The sequence below is a fragment of the Montipora capricornis genome, chromosome 1 (assembly GCF_036669925.1).
Source record: "Montipora capricornis isolate CH-2021 chromosome 1, ASM3666992v2, whole genome shotgun sequence".
NCBI classification, from domain to species: domain Eukaryota; kingdom Metazoa; phylum Cnidaria; class Anthozoa; order Scleractinia; family Acroporidae; genus Montipora; species Montipora capricornis.
The window spans coordinates 1,393,628-1,405,354 of record NC_090883.1 but is presented as its reverse complement, the minus strand read 5'-3'; the positions used below and the strand labels follow the sequence as shown (position 1 = coordinate 1,405,354).

General features: G+C 38.7%; 1 protein-coding gene across 1 annotated transcript in view; it reads right to left on the bottom strand.

Moving 5' to 3' along the window:
* Positions 1-201: 201 nt before the first annotated feature.
* LOC138043516 (uncharacterized) overlaps positions 202-11,727 on the bottom strand; it is an 18,315-nt gene continuing 6,789 nt past the window's right edge. The window contains exons 2-5 of the mRNA XM_068890212.1: positions 10,086-10,306; positions 9,373-9,463; positions 4,485-4,634; positions 202-1,749 (exon numbers count right to left, since the gene is read on the bottom strand). Of these exons, the coding sequence (XP_068746313.1) occupies positions 1,238-1,749; positions 4,485-4,634; positions 9,373-9,463; positions 10,086-10,306 (974 nt within the window). The 3' untranslated portion in view covers positions 202-1,237. The remainder of the gene's footprint in view (positions 1,750-4,484; positions 4,635-9,372; positions 9,464-10,085; positions 10,307-11,727) is intronic.

Here is an 11,727-nt window from a genome sequence, read left to right as displayed (position 1 = left end):
TTACGCCTGCTATGTTGGTGTTCCAAAAGAAAGAAATGGCGGCCATGATTGTGTACCAAACTAATTCTCCAGGAATTGAACTCTATTTTTATGCAAATACGCTCTATGCGCGCGTGTTGCGGAGGAAATGTACTCACAGACTCTACCGACATACAAGTTAGAACACATTGAATATCTTTATTTAACATTGAATATCTTTATTTAACAATGAAAAGGGGTTATTATCTTGTCAGCAAGATAAACAACCTCTAGCAATATAGGGAAGAATAGTAAATACACTCTTTATTGTCACTTCCCAGGTGGGGCTTTTCGGGAACAATAAATATACAACTATAACATTACAAAGCAATTAAATGAAAAAACCAAAAGTACTTCAAAGGCGTTCCAAAATTCTGTTGTTATGCTAACTAAAAAACAATGTTAAAAAATGTCTCTAGATGGTTTGCAACCAATCTGTGGAGACACAGATAACAATGCAGCAACTTTACAATTACTGGTGGACGAACTAAAGCAGCTAATGAGAGATCTTTTGTTTCCGTCCACCAACATGGCGGTGATGACATCACGTGAAAACCACCTATTCTAATCATTCCATGAAGAGGAATATGTGAGAACGCCAAATACAGTCTAATGCAGAAGGAATTATGCCCCATACGTTTCACCTGATTGTAACTTACGGTTTTGAAAATGTTAAAATGTTATTGTGAAATACTTTATAAAATAGTATTCTCACCCATCGCTTAATTAAGCCGTCAAATTCAAGGAATACCTTTTAAGCTTTGTTTGTACTACAATACATACCTTAATCAGATGAATTCACCTGGGCCCGGTTTTTTTTTTCTTTTAATTTCACGAATTAAATTAGGTCAAGGCTGTGCCTCCTATTTCCACAAAACTTGGCAATTTTAAGCGCATTTTTTTTCCTAGACGGGCATGGTAACAGTTTTGCGCTATGCTTACACATTTACCACCACTTCCTACAATAGAGCTATACTCTCCCCTGAAATGACTTGTGGCTTTCTAATACAACTGGTATTCTAAAAAAAACCTAACGAATCAGCTACGGCATTCCTCAGTCGTGCACCCCCTCTTAAAAAGATTTCTGGATCCGCCGCTGCTCTCACTCACAGAAAAAAAACGATAGCCTTTTGACGACTACAGTACTTACATTGCTTACGATACGGATACGGATTTCTTAAGCTACTGACGATTCAGTACTCTATTTGCTAAAATAGAGCTAGCGAACAAATATTTTCCAAAAATCTCCGGCAGATACTCCAATGATTAAGTCATCACATTCCCATCTGTCGTCGTTCGGCGCAAGTAACCAATGAGATGTGCCGGGTTGATAAGCAATATGTTTATACAATCTGGTTTCGTCATCGCCGGGATGTCCCCATTTTCCCTCATACCACGATTGGCAGGCGTCCGCTAATGTCGAGTTGTCATTTTCCATTCGCACGAACGATCCACACGAAGAAGGCATTACATCCGTCTGGCCAGTAAAGTAGCGCACTACAGATTCGCCGGAGCTGTTAGTAACTGTACCCACGTGAAATATGCGCCGCCCTTTTTTACTGCAATAGAATCTTATTTGTCTGAAAGGCAAGTGTGCGAACAACTCCTTCGACGCGGTCTTCGAAAGGACCATCTCATCGCTTGCTATTCCGCGGTAGGAAGTCTTTACCGGAAGCGCAGTTGGGGGAATTGAGCTCTTCATTACAATGTTTGAGATAAGCAGCCATCCCCCTAAAACGAGAATCACATCAAAAGGTTAGCGTAGAGGTAGGTTAAAGTGGAATTTGGATTCTTGTTTTTCTCCTAAAGCGATCCAAAAAATGGCAAACGTTTTGGACAGGATTCTACGCTGAAAATGCTTTGAGAATTTGTTGGTCTGCTGATCAAAATTCGTCAGATGATTTTTCGCAATAATCGGAGACCCGGCCAGTCAAACGCACGCACTCACACAAAATGACGGGAGGAGTAAAATCCTTGGAAATATATTCCAACTTTTCACGGAACAGTGAACTGTGAAGTTCCCATTGATTGAGAACACACGATAAACCTCCCATTGTAAAATCTCCGATACAGACTCAGTTGTGATCGATTTCCATTTCTCCCTCGACTCATTGTATCCTCTCCGATGAAAAAGAAAACTGGACGCAGAGGCAGCAGAACGTGTGGATGATTTTAATTCAGAGGTTTATGTGTGGCTACCGGTCGCGAGAAATTTCCTTAGACCCAAAATAACATCTTCCCTGAATGAAAGTTGGGAAGGTTATCACAGTTTTTCGAGCATCGATGTGCAAATCATATTTAGCAGTTAGAACGAGATTAGCACCCAGGACCACGCGGTTGCTCTACCAACCTTTGGGAGAGGGCAAGTACAAAACACAGGTCACAAGTCACAGGTCTCTGTTTTACCAATACAGAAACAACCCTAACCGTTTACCAATGCTAACAATTGGCCTAAAAACTCTTGAATGTTTAGGATTCTTTCGGTATTGGTAAAACAATTGCCTGTGAGTTGCGACCTGTGTTTCAACCCATCCTCTACCTCTGAAATGACTATTATCGACAATTCCTTAGTTTCTCTAAATTGACTATCATCGTCAATTTAGGACGCTTAGCGCTTGATACGGATTATGAGAAATGAATATCTATTTTTAAAATCCGAACCCCAATGCCTAAACTCGCTGGACTCGAATCTGGGAATGTTCGATTAATATTAACCCTTTCACTTAACCACTAGACTACCGCATCGCGAATTGCCAGAAATGTTTTTTTTAAATATGTCAATATATTTTTTCTTCCCAATGCCGCTGTACTAACGTGTATTACCACCGGCTAAGAAACAAGTTTAAAAAGGCGAAAATGTCGGTTACCAAACCTTAAGGGAAAGCCAACCATTTAAAAATCAAGTACTAGACTTAACCACCATTCAGCAATGATTTTGTATTTACTAATTAGATTTGATAAATAATCGGTGCAATTTTTTTGTCAGCCAGTTGATCTTTAATTGTCAGTTAAGTGGATAAAAACAGTTCCTTCACATTGGGTGCTCTGGGTTCAAATCCCGTCCATGGATTCAACTTTTACTTTTTATTCTTTTCATCTGCTACCACAAGTCCTGGGACAGACTAATCTAAATTGACGGTAACAGTCACTCCAGGCAAAATTACGAATTGTGGATAATCGTCATTTTAGAGGTAGAGTTGTGTGTTTTGTACTTGCCCTCTCCTAAAGGTTGGTAGAGCAACCGCGTGGTTCTGGGTTCTAATCTCTTTCAAACTGCTAAATATGAGTTGCACATCGATGTTCAACTAACTGTGATAGTGTTCCCAACCTTCTTTCAGGAAAGATGTTATTTTGTGTCCAAGGAAATTTCTCGCGACCGGTAGCCACATGTAAACCTCTGCATTAAAATCCCCGACACGTTGTGCTGCCTATGCGTCCAGCTTTCTTTTTCATCGGAGAGGATACGATCAGTCGATCGACGTACGAGGTGAACGAAATGATTTTTTTCCGCATATATTCCGCAGTTCAAAAAAATGTTCCCTACAGCTTATTAAGGTAAACGTGGTGTATTGCAGTCTCGCCTCTCATTAGTCCTAATAGACCTTTTGTTACCACCTTGCTGCGACACATTTGGGATAGTTTTAATTGATCGAAGGAAATTTACTTGATCTTGCAGGTCTCTTGCATAAGAAAAGCCAAAAATAAAACGAGAAAAATCTTATGGCTGTATTTATCATAATGACTACAAAAGCCTAGCCTTAGAAGTTTGCTGTGTGCGGTTCTTGATTTCCATAGCCACTTTGTTAAATAGCCACACCTTTATCAATTATCAGGAAAATAAGTAAACAACGAGACCAGCACGCAAAAGTATCTCTTGGTAAGCTATCCTTGCTGCTTCGTTTATTGTTTTGTGTTGTTTGGTTATGAAAATGCTTAGACGGATGTCTGGGGTTACTCAACTGGATACGATCCAGAATGAAATGATCAGAAATACGCTGAAGGTCACAGAGGTATCGAAGAGGATTCAAGAGAGAAGACTGTCATTGTTGAGCTTTGTCACGAGGACAGACGAGAGTTGTGTGATGCGATATGTGGAAATGGAGTGGAAGGGGAGACAGGAAGAGGAATGCCAAAACGGAGTTGAATGGAGAACATCAGGAAAGATATTAGGATAAAGGACGTCAAGGTAAACGAGTGGAGAATCCAAAGTGAGTGGACGCCACTGCCCAGAATACCGACCCCACATAGAAGAAGGAGGAGCTGTGTGTAAAAAAAAGAAGAAGAAGAAAGAGAAGAAGAAGAAGAAGAAGAAGAAGAAGAAGAAGAAGAAGAAGAAGAAGAAGGAGAAGAAGAAGAAGAAGAAGAAGAAGAAGAAGAAGAAGAAGAAGAAGAAGAAGAAGAAGAAGAAGAAGAAGAAGAAGAAGGAGAAAATGCGCGATCTTTGTCTAGAAAACATTGTCTCTTACCTCCGTTCGTTGTCATGTCGCAGTACACTTTCAATGGGTTGCCAGTCTTCTTAGGGTCGATCCAGTACTTTCCGTCTCCAAATGAATCTCCAGAATCCAGGATGTCTTTGCAGGATTCGGCAGGCAGATGAGAGTACAGTCCTCGTGTCGCTTTGTCATAGAACAAAACATCATTACCAGTTAATTTTGTGGTAGAATATAACTTACTTTATTGAAAACTTGATAGAACAAAAGAAATTCAGTAAAAAACAAGAAATAAAACAATCTGGCGAGAGTGGATCCACTACAATGAGTGGCTTCAGCTTGCGCGTGACGGAAATAATTCGCTTTCCAGCAATTAAAAACTGGAAAGTTAAATCTTAAAGACTCCCGAAAGACGGCGTTAACTATTACTGAGGACGTTTGGGGCATGAAATACTCTCCTTTTTCCATTAATTTAAGCATGCCCCTAGTGTTTCAGCGGTTTGAAATTTTACTTCATGCTCATTGCAAGACCAATGCTAATTTCTCATCGGCCGACGACGATACACCGGTAGCGCGCTCTTACGGTGCACGCTCTTTTTGCCTTTTATAAACGTTTTGCCGTCCGATCTTTTTTTTTTTAATTTATTTATTTACACTACTTACAACACTGCTACATCTACTTACACAATTTACAACAATTACACAATTTACAACTACTAAAATCCATTATATTACCATCAAAACTATTTAACAATTGAATTGCTTACGCACTACTTACAATGCAATGCACCTACAATTACAGGTGCTACTTACATTAATACAATTGCAATACTTACTCTACAAAACAATATGATTACTTTTAAAACTTTTTTTCTTTTTAATTATTTCTTAAATAGCAACATTTACTTACACCGGAATACAATAATACAATACATTACATAATAAACATGTATTCAGTAAGCTATAAAGAAAAAACAAAAAAAGTCATTACTACGATTTCTCAGCTAAATTATTAATCTATTCCGTGCATGCATGGCTTCCTTTTAATTCGTTTACAGTATATACTAGTTGTGCCTTGCGGCAAGTGCCAACGAGGCAAAATTGTTTCATGTCTCTGGAATGTGTGAAAGTTTGACACAGAGGTAAAATTATTTTACTATAAATGAAAGTAGGAAAGGAAGAGTTGAGAAGTAACTCTGATAAGAGTCTTGGTCTTGAAGGCATAATTTGAGGAATTCCATAATTTCAAAGTGTGTAAATGTTGAGGGAGTATTACTTAAGTTCGAAGCAATATCTTGTGATGTTGAAGTGTTACCTTAGGTTTACTGGTTGTTTGAGTATTGTTTGAATGTGCACATGAATTTTCGTTTCATTTTTTGATTCAATCATAAAAAGATAAATACAACAAACGTATGAAGGTTTTTAACTGAACCCTTGGATATTACATCGATTACACTTTATTTACACACTTTGAGAGTGTTCTGTCTGAGTCCAAATTTTAACATAAAAACGTTATACTCTTTGTCCAGAGAAAGGTGGATTGCTTTTGTAGTGGTATACACTGTCTCTGGTTGAGAATATACTATAAAACAAGAAAATGAAGCTTTGATTATCGAGCAACTGCTGCCATAAAGAACAAGTGACACTCTGCGGTGAACATAAACCATGACAACTTAAATGGTATGCTGAAAGTTAACTATCAGTATAAACACAAGCTCAACTATTACATTGATGGCGTAAAAACTTTCGGCAGCCCCGTGTAGGGAATTGTTTCATCGGCGCAACTTAAACTTTCACGCACGTGGTGATGAAGGTTATAATAATAACAATAATAATAACAGCACTGTATTTCACATTGAATGAACCCTGAAAAGCAATGTTTGCTAAGCTAAAGAACCCAACATTTACTTGTCGGCTTGTAACGGCGATTAACCAGATAATAAATGTACTGAACGCAATAATCAAGCAATATTGTCTACCCCCGCTTTGTCCAAGTTGTGAGTGGTTTTAATTACGCAACGCTGGAGTTCAAGGACAATTCTTTGTGCTATAAGAAGATGTGTTATAGTAATTTGTTCAATTCTTTGATCTGAAGTCTTTAAAAACGTGGCAATCGACGAAAGAAAGCACTGGTTTAAAACTGACAAGCGAACACGCTGGTTCGAAATTGACAATTGAACACGCTGGTTCGCAAGCGAACACGCTGGTTCGAATCGACAAGCGAACACGCTCGTTCTGTCCGAAATTTGTAGGTATAACCCTATTCCTTGATCAGCCGCTGCTTACAATTCAATTTACAAACACGTAATAAGGGCACCCAACGTCAATTTTCGGAAAATATCTATTCGGAAGACGATTTGAGATCTAGAATTTTCGAAACATTTGTTCTAAAATTTCTTGCTTGCCTGCCTGTCCTAGGATTTTCGAACATCTAAAACATAGTATAATTGCCCATTTTTAAAGGATTTTTACTCTAAAAAGCTCACCTAGAATTTTCGGGAGACTTTTTTCTCGCTGAAATTTTCGAAAAGGTAAGTTTTGATCCCTATAATTTTCGGATCACTAGACTTTCAGCTAGGAAATCCGAACAGATGAAAAAATTTTAGGGGATAAAAATATGCCTATATCTACCGTTTAAATACTAAAATACGTTTAACAATGCTATGTCTAAGTGGTTTTGAACTATATTCTCGTTGGGTGCCCCTGACGTAATGCAACTACAAACGCCTCCAATCTCACTAGCTGAATCGTCCGCTGAAACAACACACAAACCACACGGTGGAAGCGACACATGTAAAAACGTGACGTCACTACCCAAATATGGAGTATTACTTACACCCAAATAGGGTCAAAAAAGGGTCCCTTACGCTGAGATGAGATTTTTCTTCTGTGCTCACGTACGGCTCTATGATTTGCCAACTCGACGGCCGACCCTCTGGGGTCGGCCGCCTCGCTGGCAACAACATGTTTTAATTTAATTTAATTTATTTATTTTGTTGAGGTTTAAGATTTAAAAGGTACTAAAGAAGATAGAAAACTAGGAAATCTTTCTATTTTTGGCAGTACTTCCTTTGTTTTGCAGGACCATATGTAATATCTGGCAACATGGAAGTAAAAGTATTGCTTTATGTTAGATAGGGTGCCCGATCTCAGGCCAATTATTATATCTGGAGTGAAAATATTGGATTGTAGTTTTATTTGATTTTCGGCCAATCATTTTGTAAAGCCCCGCCAAAAACAAGACATTTCGCTACATGACCAAAATAAATGAAAAAGAGACTCCTTTTCAGTTCTGCAAAAGGTACAAATATCGTTTTCTCTAATGCCTATTTTTTTTAGAAAATCATTTGTCGCTAAACGCCTATGAAGTAGTTTAAACTGAAAAATAATTAATTTGGTAGATCTTTAGAAGGTGCTTTTTCTTATAATTTTAGAAATTCAGTGGTTTTCACCCAAGTGACAAGGCGGTTATGCTGGATGGCAACGGAGCGTTTTCATTCACGTGACTAGCAGATATAGTGAATTACTGAAACAAAAGAAAGTATTTGGATAAAAATAGAACACCAACATGGCTGCCGTGACGTCATGTGAAAACGCTCTGTACAATACAATTTCTTTTCGCAGAATTTGCATAATAATTAACAATTATTCCACGAGCGTGCGTTGGATATGAGATAACAATCATATCCAACAAGCGCTCGTGGAATAATTGTTTTATTAAAAATGCCCACAAATTATGGATACATCTCCCCTACTTTATTTTTTATTTTGTATTCCCGCAGAAATCATTCGGGAAAGTTCGCTAGATCATCGATGATTCGTCGATTTTTGAAGTGAAGTCACCGACCAGCTTTTCAGTATAAGCACATGATGATAATTACGAGATTATCAAACCTCCGGACATCCCATCCCAAGCGGAATGCATGAGTGAACCTTGAGTGTACCTCTTTCATTGTCCCAGCTAGCACTAATAATAAGCCAGGGCCGTAGAAAGTACTCGGAGGCAAACCGAGGCACTTGCCTCATTCGTTTTTTCGTGAATTTCTTAAAATAATGCGTGATTCCAGTGTTGTCTTTAAAATGTACTTATCATAAACACCTGAAATACCTACGAAGAAAACTTAACCATGGACATTGCCTCAGTTATATTTTTTTTTCTGGCTACGGCCCTGTAGGCTTCTATCAGGGATCCTTTGCTTCCATCTTTTTTGCCTCATGAGAGTAAAACCAAAACCAAAGTAATTACTTTGGCCAATCAAAAAGGACGGAGGCAATCCAGTAAACCAATCAAAACTCGAAGGAATTACACGTAGCCGACACACAGCGCGGGAAAATGTGCACGCGCGAGCCACGATTAGTTTTGGTTTCACTTCTGATTGGTTGAAAAAGTGGCGCAAGAACACTGAACCAGTCACTGAGTGAAGTAATGCAAAACCAAAGCAATTCGCTAATTACTTTCGACACTCGATTGAAAACCGCTCTATTCAGTGGGCCAAGAATAAAATACTGAACATTGAAAGTGCACTGCATTATGGTGGAGTAACCGCAGTTATCTCTGATAAATACACTGTATACCGTAAGATAATCTCTGAGCAATGATGCTCCAAAATTTTATGAAAAATGTGTGGGATCATTTAGCACTTTTGCCACCCAATAATTTATCAGGTTTAGATGGCTAATAACCCGCTCGTTATCCGAACTAAAAGACTTAAAATTATAGTGAATCCTTAAACAAAACCTCCGTAATCTGTAAGTTTTTATGCCCCCCGCGGCGGTGGATGGAGTCACTTCTTGAGCCAACAGGTTAAACAGTTATCATCTTAACAGTTACAGCAACCTCAGCTCAAGCTTTTGACTTGCATGAGAATTTTTACCAATCAACTATGTTCTCACATTAGTTAATTTCTCCTAAAAAGCGACTCACGTTGGCAACGCTTTCCTTTGTAGCCAGTATGGCAGTGAGTGCTATCCGTATGCTTTCTTCCCTTTTCATGAGAAATATCGACGCATTTCACCTGAAAGCATACAAAAATTTATGTTTTTTGAAAGGTCCTCGGTTAGTATTTGCGCGTCTTTGAGTAAAAATTCAAAGGTGCAATCGGCAATTCAAACATTCAATTTAGCTCTTCCAACCTTCAATTCAACAATTCAAAAATTCAATTCGGTAGTATTAAGCAACTCAATTCAATTGGACCAAAGGCCGTTAGCTTTAATCAATGTTTAGGATTCTTTCTGTATTGGTAAAACAATGGCCTGCGAATTGTGACGCCAACTGAATACTTGAACTGCCGAATTGAATGTTTGAATTGTCGAATTGAAAGTTTGAATGATGTATTTGATTTTTGATACTAAAAAAACGCACCTTATTTACATCCCCGAGTGGCAGCCTGTGTGGCTTAGTTGTTATCAATCCCGCCACTCAACTCTGCGACCCGGGTTCAACCCTAGCCTACGTGGAGTTTCAGTCAATCTCAATCTGATCCCGCGGGTTTTTCTCCGGGTTCTCCGGTTTTCCTCCCTCATCAAAATTAGTTCTCAGTCAATTACATCAGCCTATGGCAGGATACCTTGATCCTTCCCTTTCGTTCAATATTAATTAATTAAATGAATAAAGCTTCCGTTACTATCTCCACTGACCTTAATTGAGCCATAGTAGTTGGACCCTTTTATCGCTTTAAAATCACTGGGTTCCATTTGCCGTGTTATGTTGCTCAATTCACAGACGCGTTTGTTCGATTTACCAGTAGCAGGATGGACGTTGAATGACTCGCACGTCTTGGTATCGATGCATTTCACCTGGCATTCAAACTCATCACCAACAAAATCTGAACTTATGTTATGACCAACCAAAGCGTGATCTAAGGAAATAAGGAAAGACCTAATTAGTCTCTAAGTATGCTGTCTATCCTCATTGCTTGGGATACTTTCAGGCTATTCCCATATAATTTGACATTGATTTTTTTTTTTTACTTTGCGTGATTGTTCCCTTCATTTTAGCCAATCGAAATAAGCAACATAAAATTGATCCGCTTACCCTGCGATAAGGCCCTTCGATGTCCCTAGATATGTCGGAAAGAAGGAGGGAGTTCAGCCAGCCGCTTCGAATTTCTTTTGTCAGATTGTTTTAAAACTTCAAATGTATTTTGGTGTTAATCACCGCAAGAACAAACTGTCGGGATACTTTGGAACAACATTGACCGTGAACACATAACAACCAAGGAATCATTTCCTTGGAAACGAAGAGAGTTCATACTTTTAAAGTGCCCTTTTCATTTTTTACCGACAAATTTATAGGTTTCTGGCAGACTGGTTTGTGTAACCGAAAAACAGAGGAAATACTCACTGGAAATAAGACAGTTAAGCCCCGTCTACACGAACAATTTTTTGTGACAACTTTATGTGGCAAATTTATTTGATCGTGTAGATAGCACAACAAATATTTGTTGGCAAGTCGCAGTTAAGTGGGTCAGCAATGCGTTTGGACAGCAGAGATAACGCTGAAGCAAGGCGAGGTTGCCTGTTTGTTCTCTAATGGCGCAAACCAAGAGACACGAGTTTGCTACCTTTTATGTGACGAGTCGTCTACACGAGCAATTTTTCTTATGTGACAACTTTAATTTATAACACAAAAGCTAAAGCACCGTTTACACGAGCAATTTTTGTGACAATTTTTGAGTGACAACTTTTATTTGCTCGTGTAGACGAGGAAATAGACCAACTCAATGTTGTACCCAATTCAAATCCTCCGGGATTAAGATTCTTTGTGTATTGTATTTGCATGATAATGTAGCATTCATATTTAAATGAAATACCTGGAACAAAACGTTTTATTCCCAAAGGGTTTGAATTGGGTACAACATTGATTTAGCCGATTAGGTATATTTGGCCAATTTTATGTGACGACTGTATTTGTTGCAAAGCTGTCGCGTTTAATAAGCTTTTATGTGACAAGTAAAAGTTGTCAAATAGGAAAAATTGCTCGTGTAGACGACTCGTGATATAAAATGTGGCAAGTTCGAGCGTCCTTAGTCTAAATGCCATTGGAGAACGACCGATGATGTGTATAGCGATTGATCATGTGCCAAAATAAAACAAACAGGTTTGACAAGTCGAAACTGGACTCACTTACTCATTTCCGGTTGGATGAGTAAGCCGAAGGAAGTCGAAGCGGTTGGCAGAGGTCCCTAGCTCTTCCCGACTTATCTACGAAGATAAGTAAACTAAAAGGCCATTTCCGAGTTCATGTCTGCCTCCTCTTCAGAGCGAGTCTAACTGCGAA